General features: G+C 34.9%; 2 protein-coding genes across 3 annotated transcripts in view; one reads left to right on the forward strand and one right to left on the reverse strand.

Moving 5' to 3' along the window:
• LOC128216750 (serine/threonine-protein kinase PAK 3-like) overlaps positions 1-11,847 on the forward strand; it is a 32,783-nt gene extending 20,936 nt beyond the window's left edge. For both annotated transcript variants that reach the window (XM_052923404.1, XM_052923405.1), the window contains 3 exons: positions 1,527-1,590; positions 2,926-3,411; positions 5,404-11,847. In XM_052923404.1, the coding sequence (XP_052779364.1) occupies positions 1,527-1,590; positions 2,926-3,411; positions 5,404-5,722 (869 nt within the window). In that variant the 3' untranslated portion in view covers positions 5,723-11,847. The remainder of the gene's footprint in view (positions 1-1,526; positions 1,591-2,925; positions 3,412-5,403) is intronic.
• Positions 11,848-15,412: 3,565 nt separating this feature from the next.
• LOC128217698 (ataxin-10-like) lies at positions 15,413-26,506 on the reverse strand. The gene is made up of 9 exons (XM_052925021.1): positions 26,353-26,506; positions 24,984-25,319; positions 24,273-24,599; positions 23,671-23,748; positions 21,789-21,984; positions 20,889-20,994; positions 19,773-19,948; positions 17,681-17,744; positions 15,413-16,258 (listed from the first exon to the last, which is right to left on the reverse strand). The coding sequence occupies exons 1-9, from the start codon at positions 26,490-26,492 to the stop codon at positions 16,074-16,076; spliced, it is 1,608 nt and encodes a 535-aa protein (XP_052780981.1). The 5' UTR covers positions 26,493-26,506; the 3' UTR covers positions 15,413-16,073.
• Between the last annotated feature and the right edge of the window lie 604 nt (positions 26,507-27,110).

Here is a 27,110-nt window from a genome sequence, read left to right on the forward strand (position 1 = left end):
TTTCTGCCACTTTGTAGCTATTTGCAGAGATGGAGTTTGTATCTTAACCACCACCTCACACCACAATCAGTAACATCTGTATCAATATTATCGAAGAAGGTTGAATACAAATACATTTGTATAGATAAAATAACTTTATTTCAAATTTATAAATAAAATACATTAGTTAAATGTCGATACAAGGCATAAACAAAACACACCACATATCAGTCTACACATGTACACAACTACATGTATATACACATGTTTGAGTGAATTTTTTAAAGTAGTCCGTACATTATATATAAATGTTGATGCAAAGCATAAACAAAACACACCACAGATCAGTCTATCAGTCTTCACATTTACATAACTACATGTACATACACATTTTAGTTAACTTTTTCTGATCTTTCCTTCCACAGTCCAATTCCTTGGGAACACTTCTTGCATTACGGCCGACACATTCTTTAAGAGTCAAACACGTTCGATTAGTCTTATTTCCAGCCTTATTCATTTATCAAGAAAAATGCATTGTAAATATCCGTTCATAGAAATTTAAATCCGCGCACTTTGAAAAATAATATTGAAGCGAATAAAAATCGTAACTCGTTTCAGGCCTTAGAATGACAATGCAAACTGTGCAAACTTATTCACAATAACCGGTGTTTTTGACCGTTTTTAATAATTTAATTCGTAATTATGTAATTATCTTATTAATTGTGTCATTAATTTTGTCAATTCTAATCAAAACATTCGCTGATGTGTTATAAACATGATTTCTCGATGAGTAAACAGGCTTGGCAATCGTGTGATGCAATATTCATTTTCATTGGACGACGGAGATACCCGAGGCCGTCGTTCTTTTTCCGTAAACTTCTATACGCAATTAAAGCTGTGTATTGGAAAAATTTATATGCGGAAGTGTCAGTGACAGGGGATTAGTGGCCGCTAATTAGTGTTTATATGGCTTCATGGGGACAAAAATTAGTGGCCGTGGCCGCGTTAGACAGTTTGCCGCTTAATGCACGTACATTATATAGTAAAAACGTTCGGGGGGAATTTGGAGTGGCCCGTTAAGGCAGGTGGCCATTTAAAGCAGGTGACTGTTCAATCAGGTTTGACTGTATAGGTTAATATCTCACCAACAACTTGATTTATTGAATTGAGACTTAATACAGTGATCCATGTACGTTTCGCCAAAACTTTTCAATCCTTACACTGAAAATTGGTGGAACAGTCAAGCTGTGACAGCTCTTGTTAATTTGTACAGTGGTCAAAGATGTCATTTTATCATTTAATGAATAACTATGAGATGTGTACTATTAAACAGGTAGCATACTTTGTTTCACAAATAATGAGTGCAATTGAAAAGAGATAAAACTGTGAGATAGTAGGGTGGCACTATAATATTATAATTGTAAACATTGTTTTATGATGTCTTCTGTGCCGGATGCTTTTATTGACAATAAATTTGAGTTGAGTTGAGTTACAATGTACTTACCCTTAAAATTCCTTATTAACCTGAAACAAAATACTCATTTCAGGAAAGATATCAAGCCCAGGAAATGCTTTACAGAAATATGACACCAAGAAAAAAGTTGGGTCAGGGTAAGTAGTGTGTTTCTCATTTATTTATTTAAGCTTTTCTGTTTTTCGAAGGAAAAAGTTGGGCTATTGTGATAGCATTGGTGTTGTCCGCAACGTGGTGCATTTCTTTTTAACCTTGACCTATTTATTAAACCGACAATACAGTTCATGATATTCAGAAATACATATAATTGTTGAGTTATGGCCCTTGTTTGACTGAATGAAAAAAAAAAACAGTCTAGCAAATATGTTTTCCTCCCATTGGCTTTATTATTGTTTGACCTCTCCATATGCCATTACGACTGATTTATGATTTTCAAAGTTTTCCCTTTTTATCTTAATGTAAATCAAATGACCCCAGAGGGCACACTTGGTTTTAGTTTTTCTAAAGCATTACTGCTAAAACCTGGTTACCAGACTTTTATGCTAGAGTCCAGTAACTGGGGAACTGGAGGGGAGGGCGGGGGCGGGCAGTGTGGGGAGCTGGACAGTCTGACTCTTTCCTGGTCAGAAATTGTTAGACCCTATCAAAATTGGCCGGTCATGTCTGTCGAACCGACAGTTTTCGGGAGGTCTGCTTCTGTGAAAACATTCAATGGGATTGTTTTGGGGTCAGTAGGTCAAGGTCAAGGTACTGAAAAATGGTTTCTGCTTAATTTGTATAAGATTGGTGTATAGGGATGAAATGTGGGATGTATAATGTGAATGGAATAAAACAGTGATAAAACTTGATGCAATCCTTGGCCTAGATTTTAACCTGACAGCATTTTGTGGAAGCCCCTGATACACTTTACGCTATGCTTTGTTGTGTACTGTGGGCAATTTGGCTAGGAAAACCATGAATAATTAATAATGCAGTTTCATTGGTTTAGCAAAGTACCAGATGCTTTACGGTTGATAAATATTCAGGCGATTGCCAGAGTTGAACTGGGGCCGCCTTCTCAGTACAATAATATTGGGTGGTAGTCAAGACCAGACGACCACGGAGGCTACTGACACTATTAAGTTATTGAATAATATTTGAATGTAACATTCGAAATCATTGGAAGAAGAATTGTCTCTGCTCTCCTGCCTCATGCATATTCATTAACATGAGATTTTGTCCGTCAATTGTCCCACAGTATGTATGGAGTGTAACGGAAAAAAGTTCGGTGGTTGTGGACGATGGTAGAAGCATGCAATGCTGAAATTTTGGCCAAGGATTGCATCATTGATTTGCAAGCAAATAAAAAATAGTTCACATGTTTAGAAGCAAAAAATAGCAGTCTTTTATAGGCTAAGAAAGATAATTTATTAACATTACATTTATAACCTGTACCTTACAATCTATGAAATCTTTGTTTTTTTGAACGACAGGGCTTCCGGAAGTGTGATGATGGCGCGCCCAAGGGCAAATCCAGAAGATGTGGTAGCTATCAAGATTATGGACCTCAATAATCAGCCCAAAAAAGAGCTCCTTATTACGGAAATCGAGGTCATGAAGACGTATCGACATAAGAACATTGTTAACTTCCTCGACTGCTATTTTGTCGAGGAAAACCAGGAATTATGGGTAATAATGGAGTTCTTGGAAGGAGGACCGCTGACGGATGTTGTCACAGAAACTATTATGAAAGAAGGCCAGATTGCAGCTGTTACGAGGGAATGCCTAAATGCGCTAAGTTTTCTTCATGCTAGGAGTATCATTCACAGAGATATAAAGAGTGATAATGTGCTCTTAGGAATGACGGGGAATGTTAAGCTTACAGACTTTGGTTTCTGCGCTCAACTTAGTAACGAACAGTCCAAGCGACAAACAATGGTCGGAACTCCTTATTGGATGGCACCTGAAGTTGTTTCAAGGTAAGAAATATTGGCAACTCTAGGGCACTTTTTTAGGCTTAGGCCGTACAAAATTGAATTTATGAAATGTTTGTTTGAATGTGAGGTATAATGGCAAATCAGTGGCAGGTTTTGAGGCAAAGGCCGTACAAAATTGAATTTATGAACTGTTTGTTTGAATGTGAGCTATAATGGCAAATCTGTGGCAGGTTTTGTTGCAAAGGCCGTACAAAATTGAATTTATGAACTGTTTGTTTGAATGTGAGGTATAATGGCAAATCTGTGGCAGGTTTTGTTGCAAAGGCTGTACAAAATTGAATTAATGAACTGTTTGTTTGAATGTGAGGTATAATGGCAAATCTGTGGCAGGTTTTGTTGCAAAGGCTGTACAAAATTGAATTTATGAACTGTTTGTTTGAATGTGAGGTATAATGGCAAATCTGTGGCAGGTTTTGTTGCAAAGGCTGTACAAAATTGAATTTATGAACTGTTTGTTTGAATGTGAGGTATAATGGCAAATCTGTGGCAGGTTTTGAGGCAAAGGCCGTACAAAATTGAATTTATGAACTGTTTGTTTGAATGTGAGGTATAATGGCAAATCTGTTTGATTTGAAAGGCCAGAAGAGCTTATGCGATGGTAATGTGTACGTAGTATGTGCATCCGTGCGGTCGTGCGTTCGTGCGTCTCTAAACAATTGGTTGTGAACACGATACAGTCTTCAGTTTTGATTGTATCTCGATGAAACTTGTACAGTATATAGATATCCATTAGAGCTCGGTTCCTTTCGAAAACCAGCCAGATCCGCCCATAAATGCCTAGATTATGGGCCATGAAAGTTTTAAAGAAATGCTTTATATTTTTAGCCAGGTCTGCATGAGTGAATTCTATTTTTAGCCAAGTTTACATATACATGTAAATTCAAGTCTAGAGTTAAGGGAGACAATTTGCAAGTCTAGGATTTTGAGAGACAATTTGCTTTTTGCTTCTGCAGTTGATTTTGTGAATTACTCTGCCTTGTTCTTGTTGAAACCCCGAAGGCCATTTTTTAGCTTTAAGTTCTGTAGTTTGCGCATTCATCTTAACAAAATTGATTGTGAATGTTTAAGTTATGCACCTGGTGTCATTACTGGCCACACCCAGGGTTCACAGGTTTGGTAAACATAAATCTGGAAAGGTTTGAAAATCTTTTTGTGTGTTCGTGCATCCATCTCAGCACAATTGATTGTGAATGTTTGTTCAAATTGATCAATGTTGTCCTAGGATGCCCTTGACTTTGACCTTTTGACCAACTTTTTTTAACTTTTAAAACTACAGAAATTTTTACTATGAGTACAGTTTTGAAAGCATTTTTTTTTGTCAGATGACTTTTACTTGGCACATATTAAAATAGTTCATGCAACTAATCTACTTACAATACTTTCTGGGCTCAGATGTTGAACATGTTATGTTTTCAGGTAACCCAAACACAAAACATAAACTATGTCTGTTGCCTTTTACCCATACATTCATGCTGTAGATTGATATGACCACAAAAGCCATGCCAGTAGAGCATAGGCCCTTTTGGGCCTCTTCTTGTTTTGTATTATCGTTGCATTGCAGCGCAAGTTGCAAGCATGGAACCAATTGCAAATGGTTACCACAAACATCTATGTAAAGCCGCAGCTGTACAGTCATTTGTATTCTTGTTAGGCCTAAAAAACACTTCTGGTTAGGGTTATCCGGCCCTTTAAGTTTTTATTGTCTGTCAAGAAATTGTTAGTGTTTGTTTTTGTTAGTGTGTGTGTTAATTTGTAGTTTAAAAACTCTTCAAGCTTTATTTTGAAGATCACTTGAATGCAATTTCCAAATGATGACAATAATATTCTTACATATTTAGCCTAATACAAAAAGAAATAAAGCCGACCTACCATATCTGTTTCTGGACGAGAATGAACCCTAACGCCAATTTTGTTTGTTTTGACCTTATCAACGATTTTATTCATATCAACTTTTTTATTCGCTTCTTTTTTCAGAAAGCACTATGGCAAGAAAGTTGACATCTGGTCACTGGGAATCATGGTTATAGAGATGCTTGAAGGTGAGCCGCCATATCTCAACGAGACGCCCCTCAAGGCCATCTACAAAATTGCGACGAAGGGAAAACCCGATATCAAGAACTTTGAGAAATTGTCCCCAGAATTGCAGGACTTTCTTAACAAGTGCTTAGATGTTGACGTCGATCGCCGATCATCAGCGGAGGAACTTCTAGAGCATCCGTTCCTGAACAAGTCCATGGACTTAGGGACACTCCGACCTCTTATTGTTGCTGCGAAGCAAGCAACCGGTCACTGAGACTTATGTACTGTTATGTTCCGTATAATCACTGTATTCAATCGTGTGCCTATATATCAGTTGAATATGATATCGATACGTATGGGATAATGATGTGACATGTCGGCATATAAACTGTAAAACTTTGATTTTACTGCAACTAAGATATTTTAACGTAGGGCTCAAATATCTGTAACCCTGAAACGAGGGCGGAGCCCGGGACGATTATAACTCCATATAAAAATACAGTCAAAACTTGATATGTCGAAGTTGTTGGGACTTGGGAATAACTTCAAGATAACTAACATTCAATAAAACAGAAATACAAAACATGTCTTACAAAACCCAACACATTCTAAAAAGGTTCGACATAACCGCAACATTGACATAGCGAGTTTCGACTGTAAAAGGATTTAAAATATATCTGTTTTGCACTAAGCTCTGGAAATTTGAACTTTCTTATCTCACTTGCATAAGGATTTGAAATTTTATCCAGCCTTAGCTAGCCAGTGTACTGTTCATGATGATCTGACAATACTTATTGTTTTTCACATACCGATAATATCTGTTTCGTCTTCCAAATCATAATCCATTAGTGATTACAGTTTCTCAATGTTTGTGTTGCTATTCTTGGGACGTAGTTTTGAGTTCTATAGAACCAAGCATAGGCGTTGGTAAACAAGAATTAGTGAAATGTAACCCAGGATGTCATGTCGTTTTATCTTTTAAGTCAAATATCAATCTCAAGTCATTTTTCAACTTAAAAGCATATAGTAAGATTCAAAATCTTGTATTCACTCTTAAAACATATTTTTGCCTATGTGTTGATGAAAACATTTTGTCAATATTCATAGTAAGCTGATTCTAAGGCCAATACTGTATTTAAATAATTGCAGTCATCAAAATTAGACTTTGGGATGAACAAGCCTGAATTCTTATACTATTGCTTGGCATCAAATGTTTTTACCAGCCCTACTGTATAAAATTCAGAACTTGAGCAAGCCCGGAAGACATTTTACCAGTGCAGGGCTTGTGGGCTTGTGTAAATTTCGACCACTGTTGTTGATAAAAAGCAACGACTTGCGATCAATTACATTTTGCTTTAGAACGAAATTTCTTTGGAATCTTGACCAAAGCTTTTAATCAACATATTCCATGAGAGAATGGGCTCTGAGAAATAATTAAAACATGCGTTTTCAGTGTGTTGATTCACATTCGTGTATAAATTTGTTGGAGATGTCCCTGGGATAAACTTACATGTCAAATGTCAAAGGTCACTTAGCAGCCAAAAATTATTTCAGATATTTACCTGAATCAAAATCTTTTACTGTCAAAAGGCAGATTGTTCAGAACTTCGTTAAAGTTAACAACGTGGTTAACAAAATTGTTGTTAACTTTTAAATGTGATATATTTGATGATATGCTCATGTATTCAAATCTAAACAAGTACAGCTGAACCATTTGTCTCAAATTTTGTTAGAAATACTGCAAATCATAAGTGTTTCCATTAAAGTCCAGCGCAGTAACAATTTGAAAGTTAACGATGACGTTAACAACGCTGTTAACTTTAACAAAGTTCTGAACAATTGGCCCATCGTTATACATATATTGTTTTGATATATCTTTTTGAAAAAACTAAGCGTACATTTCTTTATATTTGTAAATCTACCTGTATTTAAACATTCCATAAAATATATCTTGCTGGTTTAATGGCTAGATAAATCTGTGTTCGCTAAATAACTGTAAATTGTATTATTTTGAGTGGGTTAAATTTTGTTATTTTTCATGATAGTCTATTGTAAAATAGCCCAAAACTTCTTTTCTGCTGATATAAATAAACCTCTCTTTATAAACCTTACATACTTAGTCAAAACTTCCGACTTGCAAAAATATACCTCGCAAATAAAGCAATCTACTGTTAATTGTCTTTTACCTATTATTTTTGTCTTCGGCAATTATGCAAACTGTAACATTTGAGCTGCATCGCGTGATTTTGGGCCTTAAGATGTTTAACTGCATTTATTGTTTTATTGTGCGTTTCAGTTAAATGACATTTCAGGAAGCAATATTGAATACAATGTAAATATTTCTAAAATTGAATACAATAAGTGTTTTTGTGTTTTCAGACCATGTGTGCAATGCGCATATCAAATTGATATCCCACACATGACACCTTAACAAAAGTATATCAAGCCTCCAACATAAATGATGCAATGTAATTGGTCCATTACTGGTCATGTGACCCCATATTTTTCCATATTGGGTCACCAAATTTTTATCTTACCAAAATGGCGTCTATTTTCCGATTTCCGATGAATAAGTGAAACATTTAAACAGGTTGTCAATGTGATATATATATACCTTATGGGGTTTAGCAGGTGACCCGTTATGGGATATACAGGGCTTAGGAAACCATATTCCGATATGGCATTCGGAGCTCCTCGGCCATTTTTTCAAAAACAACCTCGGATGTATATGGACGGTTTACATACTTAAAAAGTGGTACGTTTAAGTCTGCTGCAAATAGATCGCGTAGTAATCTTATTTAGTAGCTAAAATTTATGACTTAACTCTTGGGAATCGTAATTATGTTTACAATAATACACTTCACTGGTGATCAATTTAAACTGAGAGCAATGAATACAACTCTTAAACACTACATTTAATTAACGCTTAAAAAAGTACGGACTACTACAACAGATGTACCGGCATACATCCGAGGTTGTTTTTGAAAAAATGGCCGAGGAGTTCCGAATGCCGTTATGGTTCCCTGCGCCCTGTACATCCCATATTGGGTCACCTACTAACCCTGTAACTTATAATATAACTAAGATGACAGGCATTATTAATGACCAATATTTCAACTAGCTTATAATCTTTAATGTTTTATTGTACAATGAAGCTCTGGAGAATCAATGAAGAAATATTTGATGATTCATTTTGGTATTTTTAAACAATGAGGCTGTTTGAATCTGACATTGTAAATGTGGTTGAAATAAGTCAGGACAAACGCTGTGGTTGTTATGGAAACATGAGTTAGGTACTTGTCCTAAATTTGTTGTTGAGAAAATTATGTGCCAATGACAATCGTTATAAAGAAAAACATTCGGAAAATATTGAAATACATGAACAAAATAAATATATTCATTTATTATCGCTATATCAATAATGTCTGAAAGTCCTAAAAAACGTGATGTGGATTGTTTGTTTACCATTTCAATCGCTCAAGTATTTATTTATAATTAGGGCATACCAAAATGATTCAATGGTTAGTGCTTCAGACGCAAATTTCTAAACCTACCTACTCTTCAGGAAAATGCAAATTGCCATAGAAAAAAAAATATATAATGTAATTATTAAGCTCTAGAAAATCATAAATTCATATTTTGGCTAGTGTTTTTTTTTTCTGCTTCATAACTTTGTTGAAAGCAGACAACTTATTTGCCTGATGACCATAAACTTAGAATCATTTTGGCATGGCCTAATAAATTCAGTGCCTTATGATGCCATGTATAGTTTGTACAGGATCTATTTTTATCTTCTATGATCATGGATAAAGGTTTTGACAGTTTTATACATTCTTATTAATGAATTGTTAATAGTTATTGTACATGTATATACATTTATATACTTTGAAAAACAACGAAATGTGGAATATATATTGAAAAACAACGAAATGTGGAATGTACATTGAAAAACAACGAAATGTGGAATGTACATTGAAAAACAACGAAATGTGGAATGTACATTGAAAAACAACGAAATGTGGAATGTACATTGAAAAACAACGAATGTAGAATTTATTGGGGAGAGTTATAATCTGTATTCCGGTTGATGTCTGTGTATTTGTTTGCTTTGGGAAATGTTGTTTCAATAATCAATTATAATCGAAATTTGATTGGTAATGTCAGCATGGGCGACTACAGGGATTTTGTCACTATTGCCTTAAAAAACATATTTGGTTCAGGTGACCCGACCCTATCAACGAAATTGGCGCCAACCCTACTGTTTTTAAAGGCAGTTGGAAATAAAATAAAATGAATGCTAGAGGGATTAAAATAACAAAAATCAGACAGAAAGTCCATATCAAATTTATATTATTAAAATCACATATCCAAAATAAAAATTAAAGTGCTTATACATGTATGAAAATATTTGATTAAAAAAAAAAAAATTGGCACCATTTTAATTTCAGTAACAGCAAAGATGTTATTTAACATGACAAGAATTGAGGCTTTGTTCCACCCCATTTCTTGTCGGAAGTGTTCAAATTAATTTTCTGGATTATGTGACCTTGTGCTTTATTTAAACAATGAAATATAACCGCTTTATTTGTAAAAGTGTTATAATTCTCATCTACACCATTTTTACTACGAAACCTTTTTTTCACTTGTTGCAGTTCAAAGTCTGAATGGATATACTCATTAGAATGATTAGATATTAACTCATATAAGTATTATTTTTTCATGTACATATTCAAGCTGCACTCTCACAGAGTGACCATTTTGACAACTTTTTTTTTTAAAAATCTCAGAATAAGCCAATTGTTGCGTAGAGGTCTGGAAACCATGTGATACGATACTGCTGACAAAAGATCAGATTGCTGACAATAGATCAAATCACAGTTTTTATACCCCCCAAAACAAAGTTTGGGGGGGGGTATACTGGAATCGGGTTGTCCGTCTGTCCGTCTGTCTGTCTGTCTGTCCGTCTGTCCGTCCGTCCGTTTTTTTTTGTCCGGGATTCATCTTTGTCGTTATTGAACAAATCTTTTTCAAACTTTCAGATATTAATGGCCATGATGTAAACTTGCGCCTCTGTGAAATTGGTACGGGTCACATGACCCTGACCAGAGTTATCTCCCCTTGATGTGTTAAAGTAGGCAAAATAAGCCCTGTCCGGGATTCATCTTTGTTATTATTCAACAAATCTTTATCAAACTTTCAGAAATTAATGGCCATGTTGTAAACTTTCGCCTCTGTGAATTTGGTACAGGTCACATGACCCTGACCAGAGTTATCTCCCCTTGATGTGTTAAAGTAGGCAAAATAAGCCCTGTCCGGGATTCATCTTTGTTATTATTCAACAAATCTTTATCAAACTTTCAGAAATTAATGGCCATGTTGTAAACTTTCGCCTCTGTGAATTTGGTACAGGTCACATGACCCTGACTGGAGTTATCTCCCCTTGATGTGTTAAAGTAGGCAAAATAAGCCCTGTCCGGGATTCATCTTTGTTATTTTTCAACAAGTCTTTATCAAACTTTCAGAAATTAATGGCCATGTTGTAAACTTTCGCCTCTGTGAATTTGGTACAGGTCACATGACCCTGACTGGAGTTATCTCCCCTTGATGTGTTAAAGTAGGCAAAATAAGCCCTGTCCGGGATTCATCTTTGTTATTATTCAACAAATCTTTATCAAACTTTCAGAAATTAATGGCCATGTTGTAAACTTTCTCCTCTGTGAATTTGGTACAGGTCACATGACCCTGACTGGAGTTATCTCCCCTTGTAGGCAAAATTAGCTTTGTCCGGCCTAACTCCAGGGCAAACAACCTAGACATGGAGGGGTGGGGGGTATTCGTTAGCCTATGGCTTACAGTTCTAGTTCATATTTATGTTAAAAAATGATATTTTATGGCATTACTAACTCTTTAAGACAAACAAGTCTTTCGGAATGTTTTCAAACAGCTGAGATCTGTTCTATTGTGAGTTATCTCATATAACTTAATTCACGCGGGCATTGACGGCATTGATACCAAAATCAGCTGATTCTGAGACAAAAAAGCTCAAAACTGTCCATCTGTAAGAGTGCAGCTTTAAGTAAAATTGTTTAGATTTTTCAACCTCATAGAAATGTCATTTGGGGCGTTATGGCAAAAATGTACCAACAATTTCTATATTTTGATATTTCATGGTATTTTCTGCCATTAACCTTGTATTTAGATAAAAAGAATTTGGGACCAGTGTGATTTTTCTAAGATTTTATTCTGCGATATGTTTTTTTTGTACGCAACTATTTGTTACCTAACTTTTATTGTATCATATTGCTTTTCAACTATATATATATGTATTTTTGTTGCCATTCACTATTTGTTTTTGTAATCTCCAAAAATAACATTTAGCAAATAAATAAATTAATTCAAGTTTGACTTGTCATATGACTCTCTCATGTAATTAGTTTAAACTTATTTATTTTACAACGATTGTGAAACAAGTTATTACAACATTATATTAATCACTCTCATTGGCACGATTTTACGCCAGAGTGTGGTTGTGTGTTGTGGGGGAAACCGGAGTTACGGGATGAAACCCACTTGTCCGGCTTGGTGACCACAAACCAAACTCACATGCGCCCAGGCCGGGAATCGAACCCAGATCGCATTGGTAAGAACCGAGTGCGCTTACCACTGCGCTATCCAGACAACCAGTAAATGACAATGGCGCCATCTTATCGAGCAATCTATTTTTGAAATCAATACCTCTCTTTAGAAATACTCTGTAGTTTGAAAGTAACTGTTGTTTTTTACAGTTTGAACAGTATATTTGATGAAACGAGCAAATTGATAAAATAAATGTAACATTGGCCCTATATATAACAAATTCATATTATTTTGTCAATGTACATTGATAAGTTGGTTCCAATATGAGTTGAGTGTTCAACTATAGTTGTAACTATGGCATAATAAATAACAACTTCCTGTTATTTTGTCATACTGGATGAGTACCTAAATCGGAACACTTTTGGCACTATTTGTGAAATATTTTTAGATAGACTTGCACCACAACTACAAAAATTTCCATCAGAATACTAGAATTCAAGACCAATTGGTTGATATAAATGGCATTTTTCAAGATACTACCAATCTTTATGAAAAGTACTTTATAAACCGCACAATCAAGGACTGCCATTTTTAGGTACTCCGAGGACGAAAATGGCAGTTTTTTTTCGTCCTCGGAGTACCTAAAAATGGAACAGTTTTAATTCGTTATTCATTTTTATGTATTCTTTTAAAATTATTGCTCCATGTTTTGTTTAAGTAGATTAATAATTCATGTTATATCCAGCTTGTCTTTTTTGTCATTTTTGTCAGTAAAATTTGATGGTTTCAGAAAAATACAGGCTGTACCAATATGCTGTGATTGTGGCAAGCATGAAGTCTTTCCCCCGCATGCCATATATTGACATTTGAACATGAAAAACTTTAAATGATCGCAGTATTTGAAATACTTTCTGGAGAATCGTGTTCCTTGGAACTTGTATCTGAAGCAAGCGTCTTTATTGATTAAAATTGTAAATAAACTGATCTCAATCGGAAAAATACTTTTATAATGGGTGTTCCATATTTAGGTACTGTTCCGATTTAGGTACTCGCCCAGTACGCACTTTGATAAGATGGTTAAAATATATGCCCGGTTCAGAATCACCAAACCCAAATGGTTGAAGCCTGGAACTAGAATCATTCTTGTTTTCTACCCCTTATTCTCCGGTACAAACAACTATATACTGTTTTACTAGACACACCAGAAGTAATATAATCATTGATCAGTTATATGAATTTCAGTAGTTTATATAAAGCTTTGTAGCTTTGTTATTTTAATTGGTATGGGAAAACTTCAAAAATTGAATTCTAGGTGTCATCTTATTTTAGAATGACATGTGTGACTTTTCACTCCTCTGTTGAGTGAAAAAATAATAAAAATTATTTACATATGGAAATAATTTCATTTATTAAGACGGAATAAATTGTTTTCTCTTTTTATCTACGATTTCTCGGAAATACTTCCTAGATACGGGTAAACACACGTGGTTGCCCGGAAATCAACATGCGGAACGCTCCGGTCATCCGATTACTTGACCACGTGACTAGCCCAGCACGTTCTTTTCTCGCTAACCTTCGAAGGAGTAACACGTGGGAAAAATACCGAAAAAATATTATTTATAGTTATTGTATGGTTTGTCTGATTTATTCAAATCCATTTAATAAAGTTGAGATATTGTGATAGTTTCGGCTGCAAAAGTAAAAGGCTTTAACATAAGCCATAACTCAAAAACTGTTAAAAAGATATTCAAACAAAACTTGGCAAAACATTTGCCAGTAACAAAACAGTGTTTTTTTCACTTTTTTGTAAATGGCACCAGTGCTCATAGAGAAAAGCGAAAAAAATAATATTGTGAACTTACAATATAATATTTCATACCAAGGAAAATAAGCATAGGCACTTTAAGATACAGAATTTTATGAGATTAGGAATGCATTTAAACATAACTGTTCTAGTTGACTTGTTAAAAGTTGAGAAAAAGGCGATTTAAATGTGTTTTATTGAGCAAAGCTTATAATGTTTACTTGCGACAACTTTTCGCCGTTGTGAAAATAGCATGCCGCACTTACCAAATGTATGACGTCAGCGGTCCATATTACATTTTTTGCGAGGTCCGGACCGGCCAAAAATATAATATGGACCGGTGACGTCACAAAACTGTATTTTAATCAAAATACAGTGATATACGGACCGATCAAGTTTATTGTGTCGCCTGAAAAGACGACATATAGGGGTTACTTTTGTCGGCGGCGGCGGCGTCCGCGGCCCATTTTCGCTTGTCCGGGGTATATCTCCTAAACTATTAGTGGTATCAACTTGAAACTTCATATGTACATAGATCTAATTGAGGGCAAGTGCAGTGCACAAGAACTATTACTCTTGCTTCCATATTTTTAGAGTTATTGCCCTTTGTTAATTTTCATGCTTAAAGTTTTGTCCGGGGCATATCTTGTAGAATATAAGAGTTATCAACTTGAAACTTCATATGTAGATAGATTTCATGGAGGGCAAGTGCAGTGCACAATAACAGTAACTCTTGCTTTCTTAGTTTTAAAATTATTGCCCTTTGTTAATTTTCATGCTTAAAGTTTTGTCCGGGGCATGTCTTGAAGAATATAAGAGGTATCAACTTGAAACTTCATAGCTAGATATATCTCATTGAGGGCAAGTGCAGTGCACAATAACAGTAACTCTTGCTTTCTTAGTTTTAAAGTTATTGCCCTTTGTTAATTTTCATGCTTAAAGTTTTGTCCAGGGTATATCTTGAAGAATATAAGAGGTATCAACTTGAAACTTCATAGCTAGATAGATCTCATTGAGGGCAAGTGCAGTGCACAAGAACCGTTACTCTTGCTGCCATATTTTTAGAGTTATTGCCCTTTGTTAATTTTCTTGCTTAGGTTTTGTCCGTGGCATATCTCGAAAACTATAGGAGGTTTCAACCTGAAACTTATTCCGTAGGTATATCTGATTGAGGGTTCAAATGCCACCTACACTTGAAAGTTAAATGGCAACATCATTGTCTATAAATGAATAAAATGCCAATCTAACAGCTATAATGTCGACAGTAAATAATTCGTCAGGCGACACATCCGACTCGCGGAGTTCTAGTATATACAAAGAAGGGACAAATTTATGTGAGGTATAATATTAAATAATAGACTTGAAAAGGTCATTTTTTATATTCACAATTTAAGGGCCATAACTCAAGTTCCTGAAGTGGGTTATCAAACTAATCATGATGAACAATTGAACCAAGTTTGGTTAAAAAAAAGGATGATGAAAAGTGAGCAAGCTATTTATATTCAAATTTCATAAAGGCATACCGGGGTATACATTTTCTTTTTCCATGGCAGATAGTTACTTCGCAACACAACCTTTTGTACATACATTATATTTATTTAAACAAAATAACAAATAACATATTCATCACAACCACAAATCATCATCATGTTTTGTATAAGAATTCAATGTTTATACATGTGCTAAATCCAAGCCTTTTATCCCCTTGCGATACCTTTGTCCAGCAAAGGGCTTCCACTGTTTGATCTTTTTTCAAATGTGTGCCCGTAAATTGATATACATTATTCAGAAAGTTAACAATGAAATTAACGACATCGTTGTAGTACATTTCCATAACTTTTTTGTCTGCTTCTTGAGTTCAACTTGGACCCCTATTATTTGGAATGAGCCATTCTTTCTTTGATAATTACAAACTAGATACCCCCACATTCTTTGCAATCAAACATACTAAAAGTTTTAAATTATTTTTTTCTTTACAACCACACTTAGCTTCCCTCTTAAATGTTATGTTCATCATTTATAATCATCCTAATTCCCCTTCTTTGAAATTGACAAGACCACTCTAGTCCAATTTTTGTACCCTTACATCACCATTTAGTGTTGGGCATTTTAGGCATAAACAGGGCAGGGTGTTGCAAATAGGTACAGGGTGTTACAGGAGAAAAAGGGCACATTACCCACCCCCTCAAAACAATGTTAAGTTAACCTAACTCCCCTTCTTTGAAATGTACAACACCACCCAAGTTCAATTTGTCTTTGCTTTCTTCACAACCACCCTGTCCCCCTTCATTTCCGCAGATAGACCCATCTCATCCAGTAGAGCCTGATTATTGGCCATGCCCTCAAGACGCAGGGCTCGGATGTACGCCCGGTTCTCCTCGTTCCCCTCAGTCAAATTATGGGCTGCAAACACCGCCCACTGGCATATGACTGGTGAATGGTTAAGGACAACATTGTAGAATAATAGACACAATACTGGAATATAATTATGGGACTGTCATACAGAAGTAATTTAAATGAAAATAGTACATTCTCTGTAAATTCAACAATTTCCTTATTGTTTTATTCCCCTTGAAAATAGTGTTATGCTCAATGAGATTCTGATGCTTCATGTGATATATTTAATTATAATTATTACCTTTATAAAATGTTTTCTATTCTGTTTATGTATTTTTGGAATGGCCCTCTTATATTGAACAAATAAAACATGGGAACTTAAAAGATTGTTAAAATAAAAACACAATTTTAAAGCATTAGTTTTTCCAAAAAATATAACAATTCCAATTTTCCAAATGTAACAATTTAGTGATCTATTTTTGAAATGTTTTATAATTTTAAAGATGATTTCTTATTATGGCCCAAGATTTTTATTATTCCACAGGTGGAAAGTTGTTTGCTTTATAATGTTAATTCTGCAAAAAATATTTAAAACAAAACAAAAATAATAACACCATTTTAAAGCATTAGTATTTTATATATGTTATATATTCACACCTACATGTAGCTAGGCAACCCAGATTTGATTCCTAGGTACATGAATGTTTGGTTTGTGGTCACCAGACCAGACAAGTGGGTTTCCTTTGGGTACTCTGGTTCCCATTTTGCTTAACATCGTGCCAACAAGAGTAATAAATATAATGTTGTAATAACTTTTTTAACAATTGTTGTATAATAAATAATTTTACAGGTAAATATATATTTCAAAAATATTCTTTTTTATACGATTCCAGAATTTAATCCAACACTACTGAATGCAGAAGATAATTGATCAATGTCAAAAATGTAATGAATGAAATCTCGATCCTTACTGCATTTGGCATTGAAAGTTCCTTCTGCTGAATTACAGGCACTAAAATTAAGAAATATTACACACAACTGAGGGTCATATGATGGCCCTAGAAGATGAATACGGACAGAGGCATAAGCCTAGGTCCATTCACCATTGGGGGCTGACTGGCCGGTCCTTATTATGTCATATGGCCCGAAGTTGTGTGTTATATTTCTTACATCGTACTGAACACTTGATATTACCATTTTCATTTTTTAAAGCGCTTTTGATGCGTTTTATTGAACAAAGCTAATAATGTTTATTTCCAAATTGTTTTCCCCTTTGTGGAAATCGCAAGCAGTACTCATCCGTTTTATTATGTCAGAGGTCCATATTATATTTTTTTGTGAGGTCAGGACCGCCCAAAAATATGAAATGACCCGCTGACGTCATAAAAACTGGATTTTTATTAAAATACAGTGATATACGGACCGATAATTACACTTTATATACATAAAACAAAGAAGAGATGCATTTATTTAAGGTATAATATATAACATTTCTTTTGTATATATCAAGGATACAGGGATTTCGGGCATCGATGGTGGTCTTGTTTAAAATAAGAGGAATCGCGTCCAGCTCTCGAACCTACAATTTAAACACAACTATTTTAACAAAATGGCCACAGTACCACAAAACCTACACAATTAACTCAATAATTTAAACAAAACTAGCCTCCATTAACTTACTATGCAAAATCAAAAACTCAATCATTTAAACAAATCTGCCCATATCATAAACCGACTCGGCAAATTCTCAATCTGAAACCATTTTACCTCAAAGCAGAATTTTAACATCCTTATTATACATTTTTCTCTTTTTCAAAAGCACATTTTCTCACAGATTATGAAATTATTGCAAGACATTTAAATTATGTCATTAATTATGCATGAAATTGAAATCCAAATCATTATTCCTAAGCAGTAACTCATGTACTTTTTTTCCTGAAGATTAAATTTCCTTTAGAATATTTACGAAATATTTTATGAACAATAATTCTATGGGGAAGTGCACTTTAAAAAAAAAGGAAAACATAAGAGATTTGCTCTTACGTGATAAAATGAATTGAAGTTGATATCAGAGTTAGAATTTAAGATACAATTGCAAGAGAAAAAGAAAATTGACAAAAACTTACATAAAACTGATATCGTTGAATAAAACACATTGAATCTTATTTACTGATGTGTCACATTTTAAATAGGTTAACACAGCTGAGACAGCGCCAAATATTTTTTTTATCATTTAAAGTGATGTATCCATTGCTTCATACTAGTTTTTTTTTGCTGATTTTTTTCTAGTCCATTTAACAGCCTTGTTCACAGATTTTTAAATTGAGTCATTTTACTTACTTTCATGAACAGCAACTGTCAGAATTTAGTAATTCCAAGGCTATAAGTATTTAATTTCCAACTACTGACTTTCAGCAAAATCTTCTGTTATATTTTGCAAAAATGATTAAAAATAGAGAGCTTTACATACTCTATTTTACATATCATTTGATCTTTTGTTGATGTTTTATCATTGCTTTTGAAGAAACAGGCATGTTATCAAACTAAATGTGCATTGTCTTTTGTTCGCCTTTCACACAAAATAAAAAAAATTGAGCCCTAAAGATGTTAAAGAATCCCTTTACTACTACATGAATTGTGTAGAACTTTATATCTACTCTTGTTGAAAACACTGAGAAATACATTTGTTGAAAACTTAGTCTAAAAAAACGATATTTTTCTCCCACCTCAGATAAATAGATCCATTAATTTAACCAAGCTAGAAATTCTTATCTTGCCCACGGGAGAAGATAAAATGCCCGTATGGAACTTCTTTTAATGGTCACCACATTGTAATTACCTCCCTTGTTGAAGACTGTCATCTGTAGCGTCTGTTTGAAGTGCATCATGGAAACCTGGTCTTGTGGCAATATTTAGAACGCTAGTTAATTATTTCTTGCTTCAAATGTCACCAGAAAACAGTTTTCACGCACCTTTCAAGAAATAATGCTTCACTCTTCTTAGAACTATTTAAAGACCGATCAGACAATTTACATACTCTGAATCACTGCGCATATATCCATGACAACCACGAATTATCGCATATCCATACGCAATTATTTTCACTAGGCACAAAAGAGTTCCAGCAAAAAAATACATTTTTACTTAATTTTGTTTAACTGAGGTGGGAGAAAAAGCATCTATCATAGCCGCTCGTGTAAGATAGGTTCATCCCGACCCTCGCGCAGGGTGTTTTGCAGAAACTCGGTAAACCTCGTTTCCGCAAAACACCCTACGCTCGGGTCGGAATGAACCTATCTTACACTCTCGGCCATGGAAGATACTTATAATCTTCTTAATATAGATCTACCGGTATAATGTGTTAAGTTTATACTCATTTATTTTGAAGACAGCTGGTATGAATCACTCTGAAGACCATTTCTTGGCATTAAAGCCACAGCCTCTCGTGAGTGAGGCGGACACCTTTACAACTAAAAAATCCTACTTTGAAGGGGTTTCAGCAATCTTTGCCTCCATCAGATTATAATGTATTAAACAGGAAATGATGTCATGAACAGGAACTGATGTCATCAACTTCTAACTTCTAACAGATGCAAAAGCCAAATACCATATTTTGGTTGTGTGTATTTCTGTACACAAGATTGGCTACCAGTTGTATCAAGTCCCGCTTGAGTCCGTATACAGGGTGGTCTGTATTAACCTCTGACCCCCGGGATATCTTGTCCACGGGAGAAAATACCCCACCCTCCTGGGAGCCCAGATCTTCAATGTCACTAAGCAGCTCTGTAAATGAAGATTATAGTGAAACAAATTGAATCCAAAGGAAACTAAATGAATGTATTAGTAAAACATTACAAATGAATACCAAAAGGGACTAGATACCAGATGATACATTTGCAAGAAAAAAAAAATTGTCTCACAGTTACATAAAATTGCCATTATTGAGTACAACGCAGTGAATCTACTTACTGATGTATCATGTTGCTTACGAAAAATGTATCTTTCGCAATTTTGGAATTTTTTACAATTCAAAATTTCTAAGGTTGTCTACCATGCAAATCCCATTAAGTTTAGAAATAGAATGGGTATATTTATCTTGACTCATAAACAGGTATGATTTAAACTGAGAAACCATTATGCGCTATTTCTGGGGAAACTCAGATGAGACAGCAACATGATTGCTGCGCTAATTCTTTTAATCATGTAAAATGATGTATAATCAGCTTCCTTCTGGTTTGCATTGACAATTTCAGCCTGTTCAGAGGAAATACGGTATTTGCCAATTTTTGGACCATCTGGTGTCTAGTCCATTTAATAACTAAGGAATGCAATGGTGTGATGGTTACAATCAACAACAAGGGATACAATCTCATAGATAAGTGTAATATTTCTTTTATTTAATATCTTTAAATTATTTTTCTTAATAAAAGTTTAATGTTTATAACCTTTTAAATTGACGAAAAACATCTAATTTTGACAGTTGATTTGCTCAGACATACAAGGCTACTGCATGATACAGAATCAGAAAACAGTGTTATGCGGAAATTCTGTCTGGGTTTCAAGATTTTATGTTTAAATATTGCAATATTTTAGACGAAAATTAAAATGGCATGAAATATATCAAAGTAAAATGGCGCCAAGGACTGGTTGTCTTTGGCTCTCCGACCATAAGTTATTTGAGTAGATTGGTATTCCCGATATACAAGTAAATTATAAGACTTACTTATTGCTGTAGTCAGAAGCTGGTCATTATCCTGAAGGGTGGCGTACATTTGGTGAAGTGCTGTGGCCAAGCATAGACACTCAAGTTCCTTTACGATACACAGCACCTATAATACAAATACCGTTCTTTTACGATACACAGCACCTGTAAAACGAACAACATTCCTTTACTTTACACAGCACCTGTAATACAAACAACATTCCTTTACGATACACAGCACCTGTAATACAAACAACATTCCTTTACGATACACAGCACCTGTAATACAAACAACATTCCTTTACGATACACAGCACCTGTAATACAAACAACATTCCTTTACGATACACAGCACCTGTAATACAAACAACATTCCTTTACTATACACAGCACCTGTAAAATGAACAACATTCCTTTACGATACCCAGCACCTGTAATACAAACAACATTCCTTTACGATACACAGCACCTGTAATACAAACAACATTCCTTTACGATACACAGCACCTGTAATACAAACAACATTCCTTTACGATACACAGCACCTGTAATACAAACAACATTCCTTTACGATACACAGCACCTGTAATACAAACAACATTCCTTTACGATACACAGCACCTGTAATACAAACAACATTCCTTTACGATACACAGCACCTGTAATACAAACAACATTCCTTTACTATACACAGCACCTGTAAAACGAACAACATTCCTTTACGATACCCAGCACCTGTAATACAAACAACATTCCTTTACGATACACAGCACCTGTAAAACGAACAACATTCCTTTACGATACACAGCACCTGTAATACAAACAACATTCCTTTACGATACCCAGCACCTGTAATACAAACAACATTCCTTTATGATACACAGCCCCTGTAAAACGAACAACGTACACATTTTACAATACCTTATCTTCGGCTGAATGAGTTGATGCAAGCTCTGGTATGAGGCTGTGTTGGTGAACAAAATCAGCAGCCAGGAAGAGCAGGTTTGAAATGTGTGGGGGTTGATGGGCAGGGGGGTCCGCACCCCCTCCTCCTCCACCTGGGGAACCGTCAGACAAGCGACCCAAAATGCTGAGAGACACCTCCAACGCTAAAAGTCTGCAATGAAAAAAATATCATGTGAATAACTGTTAGGATGTATAGCTGTGAGACTAATATTTACACCTCCACTTCCATTCCTTAAATGAACTGCCTTTCGGCATTGCGTTCATCAATCGATGAACGCAACATCTTCGGATATGTTCGGATCGCAATTCATCGCATAACAATATAAATGAAAACTTTTGATCTTGTTATTGTTTGTATTGTGTCCGCAGGTCCTGTAAAATATAAGTCAACATTTTAGAAAGTGCTAAGTTATTATATTTTAAACATTTTGTTGCCAAAAGTGTCTCAATTTTATGTTTAAAAGCGATTTCAAGTGGTTGATCTGTTCCTGGGTTATTGTGACATCAATTAAAAAAAAATGTTTCCGGTAACAGTCAAGTCATCCTATTTACAGAATGGGTAAGAAAGGAACACTGAAAGGTAATCCAAAATGAAATGAAGTATTTTTTTTAACGTTTCTTGAATAAAATAATGAACTTTTGGTGTAAATATAAGGAATGAATTGCGGGGTTGATGTCATTATTGGGGATATGAACGCAATTGGGCTGGTCAAAGTACGCGTGGAGTCCTTCGTACTCCACACACTTAGACCAGCCCAATTGCGTTCATACCCCGATAATGACATCAACCCCACAATTCATTCCTTAAGTGGACTGTTGTGTAGTCTTTATACAAAGAAATTAGCCCCTAAAACAAGTCATAAAAGTACTTGCAAGGCCACATAATAATAAATGATACACAATTATTAAGTAAGATCTTGAATGACAAGAGCTGTTATAGGACAGTATTCGACTATACGCTTTGTAATATGTGCCTGTCAAAAGAAATACAAAAAAATACCAATTAAAACGTAAACAAGAAACTTCTCAATGTGTCGAAACCAGGTTTTCAATAATTGACAGAATATTAATATTACAAGTTAATAGACATGACAACATAATTTGGTTCTCCGCATGCTGAGAACAGCTTACAATCTAAGACATTTAGAATATATAAAGTAAAATCTTAGTGACTAAGGAAAACCTTGTTCGTTTCGCTCACTCCGACATTCTTTATCTTTTATATTTTACTAAATATGTTTACATTATTACTTTTTTGAAGGAGCATTGAGAGATACTAATTTCTGCTGGAAAATGTAAAGACATTGACTGTGATGATGATGATGTTGTTGTCCTTCTTGATCATCTTTACAAACCATTTGTGATGGTGCGACAATCAAATATTATCAAATAATCATTGATGGGTGCCCAATATCGGCGATAATGAGCTACCGGAATGATAATCCATCATAGATTTTCATTAAACTTTCAATTTTCTTGAAAACCATAAAACAAACATAATATGATGTCAAGTGATGAGTCATGACATGATACATGTACATCCAAGTTTGTGCTATGAATGTATAAAAATAATGCCTTTTTTAAATACATCCTTCTGCCATACAATACATTGTATAATGGGCCACTTTTGAAATATAATTTGAAGACATAGAACTTGTTGAAAAAAACACATAAATATTTTTCATACCAATTTTTTTTATACATTTCAAAATCGTATAACCAACTGGATGATCGATTATAGTTGTTCATTGTGATTCGGTTATCGATTTTGGTTGTCCATTTTGATGTATTGATTTTGAAGTTATTCTGATTATCCACAACTACAAACCATACTGACCTTGTTTTGAGGGAGAGATTTGGAAAGACATTGCCCAGGCAGTCAGGCAGTGTGAGACAGGCCTCCACTACCAGCAGACTGAAACATGTACTACATTCCTTATTAATTGTCCAGTTAGCAAAATGGTAAGTGCACTCTCACCAAGCGACCGGGGTTTGAATCCCAGCCCATGTGCATGTGAATTTGGTTAGTGGTTAGATGGACAAGTTGATTATCTCCGGGTACTCCAACACAAGACCACACTCTTGCGCAACATCGTGCCAACGAATGACTTAGAATAAGTTATCATAACTTTCTGCACAATCGTTGTGAAATATATAAGGTTTAAACTAATCCTTACTTAGACAATTAAAACACATGTACTGGTAGGTATAAAAAACAATTCTCCTTACAAGGTCAACCCGGAATCTCTAATTTAATACCTTTAATGTTCTGATCACTACAATTCTTAAACTCTAAACTTAACATTAAAAATACTCAGTTAAGTTTACATGAACAATAAATGTAATGTATAAATATACACTGTTGTTGATGTTTGCGGGTTACTTCCCACAGAAATGCATCTCCACAAAAACAAAGAATTCCTTTACTTGACTTCTTACCCATTTTCTGACTGTGTGTCAGCTGTGATGTTAAGACAATCTTTCAGTAAGCTCCATACAGTCTCTGCCTCATTTTCCAGCGCTGGAGCTGGACCAATTTCCCCTCTAAGGGTTTGATCAGTTGAAACTTTGGTTGGGTCTCCGTTTCCGTGGAGGGGGCTACATTCCACATGAGTTGGGCTTTTTTTCAAGCCTTCATCCATAGGCTCTGGGCCATTCTGTCTACATGTCAGAATGTCTTTATCTATGGTTGGACAAGACAGTATCAGGTTAACCACAAGCAGAACATACTCCTGTAGTTTGTTGTCCTCTGCCTTCAAAAGGTCCCTGAAATCATAATAAAGTGTAAATAAAAATTCAAATACTCACTGATGTATCACATAGCTTATGATTCATGTATCTTTCGAAGTTTTTGCATATTTTTCCAGTTCGAACATATTCTGGGTCTGTCTACCATGTATATCCCAGTTAGTTTAAAATGGCTTCGGTATATGTATCTTGTCTAGTCCCTTTAAAGAAAAGATATTGTACAAGTTGCTTAGTGCTCCAGCTAGGATTTGAATAGAAAGGAGCATTGCAGTGCAACAATTTATCGATCCATTTGCCATCTGTTACCCAAATGGATAAAAAACTGCACCAGAGATCACTTTAGAAGCAAAGCTCAGTATAGAAGGAAATATAAGCCGGGTAAATTTCAATCTACAAGCTTACCTAAACAGTTGACGGCAATGTTTCCAAACTTCATAAGTGTTGGCTTTATTACCAGAGCAAAAGTTGCCCAGAAACTGAACTGAACATCTCAACAGAACTATTTCATTTTCAGACCTCTGTTGCTTGTTCAGGACTTTATATAATACTGAGCAAGTCTGTTGAAGCAAAGTTGAGGTGAGGAACTCTGCTTGACAGCTGGGATCTATTGCTAGTAGGTTTCGACATAGTCTAAAGCAGTTGGTTAAACACAACACTCCTTCATTTAATGGTTCACGAGCAATAAACGAAGTGAAGATTAATTCTAGGACTTCTACCAGAGATGAATCACAGGTAAACCTGAAATCAGAAATGTTACCTCAACAGTTTTATAGAATATCATTCACTGAAAAAGCACTTCTGCTGCATTGCAGATAAAGACAGCATTCTGCAAAATAAACACCTGTCATCTTACTCAGTTCAGATTGAAGTCATCGAATTAGGATTTTCTTCAATAAATTGGTATACTATAACGTTTAAAAGTATATAAATTATTATGATAATGAAAATATAATCCACAATCACAATATATATAATCATGACAAAATAAAGATTTTTAAACAAGCGCAGGTGTGCAGGCTTGTGCTAATTTTGATCACTGGCATTTGTACCGGTTACCTGTCTGACAGAGAGCCTGTGGTCAGACAGGCTGTTAAACTTTATAGAATGACAAAAATTTTTATGAATAGCATCAGCAAAATGAAGAGGAAAAACAAAATTCAGTACCCCTTTTATACCATAAATTTTTACAGTCATTATGGTCATGACTTTCATTGTAATTGCTTTTTTTCATCATTCAAACTCATTTTTAGAACAGGCAAATTTTGTTTTGAACAGGTGAATTTTAAATACTGGAATAGTGTTTCTGGTCATGTGAATAGTTCTGAAAAAATAAATCTTTCACGCCCTATGGATGATCATGAGCAACAACGCACCAATTAAAATATTGAAATGGATAATTTATTAGTTTCTGATATAGAAAAAGCAAATAAATAAAATATATTATTTGACCAAAAACCACTAAAAAAATAAAAAAAATAATGCACTTTTCTTAAGAACTCTTTGATGTCATCTGTGGTTTCAAATTATTGCTCATTTTGACGTCAGTAAACAATGACACACGTTTTAAACGTCCAATTAAAAATTCATATATAGTTCAATGTACAAAGTTTAACATTCTAAGATTGCAGTTTTAGACTAAAATTTAAATGTGAACTATCAATATAGCAATTTCGCCATTTGTTTAAAAAAAACTTTGTTCGCTTTGAATCTGAATGACAGTTCTTTATAAACATGACAGACTTTTGACAGTATTGCATTGAATAAATCCTACTTTCTATCCGATAGTGACTTCAATGTTGTAGAAATAAAATCATCAATTGTCTTGAATATGGCTCCAGCATTTTCAAGTTTTATTGAACCTTCTTCAGACAATAACAGTTTAATTTCTTGGAAATCAGTAAGTGCAGCCATCTTTTTGTAGCACACAACAGTTTTCTTGCAGACTGTATTGATAAAGCTCGTTTTCTAGTGTGAAACGGACAATGTTGAGCACACACCAAATTGTTGTTTATAGATCCAGTGTGGACGAACCACTTACACTGGAATATGTATGAGGACTGTTGGGTATATGTGTCAAAGGCGAGATTCCAACACTAAGAATAGCTACCAAACACCACACAGTCTGGGGGCGACTTGAGTATCATAGACACCAAAGATATCGAAAAGAAGTTAGATAGGCATTGCGATATCTACCAGTGGAGCAATGACGGAACAAAAAAAAACCCGGACAGTAGTGATTTGATTACAGGACTGAATACCAGTTATTTGAGAGCTCAAGATATTTTGTTATGCATTACATTGGAAAGAATCTGTCTCCCAGCCTTTGGTACACGGCAACCAAAAGAATGAACCAGAAAAGGTGCACAGGCGTACCAGTTCTTTTATAATTGATAAAATGCGGGAATAGAAAGATCTCGGCAAAGCGGCAGGAAAGGTTTATCATAATTTAAAATCAAATTTTGAAGAGTTCGAGGCTGCTTCTGGAGCCCCGAAAAAAAAAAACGCCAAGTAAAAAAGCAAATGGTAAAG

The sequence above is a fragment of the Mya arenaria genome, chromosome 14, assembly GCF_026914265.1.
Source record: "Mya arenaria isolate MELC-2E11 chromosome 14, ASM2691426v1".
Classification (NCBI taxonomy): domain Eukaryota; kingdom Metazoa; phylum Mollusca; class Bivalvia; order Myida; family Myidae; genus Mya; species Mya arenaria.

Coding starts and splice junctions, on each gene's coding strand:
- LOC128217698 (XM_052925021.1), bottom strand. CDS start 26,492: ATGGCTGCACTTACTGATTTCCAAGAAATTAAACTGTTATTGTCTGAA. Junction 21,985..23,670: donor AATCTCTCCCTCAAAACAAG/GTCAGTATGGTT, acceptor TTTTCATTGCAG/ACTTTTAGCGTTGGAGGTGT. Junction 20,995..21,788: donor CTCATTCAGCCGAAGATAAG/GTATTGTAAAAT, acceptor TTTGTATTATAG/GTGCTGTGTATCGTAAAGGA.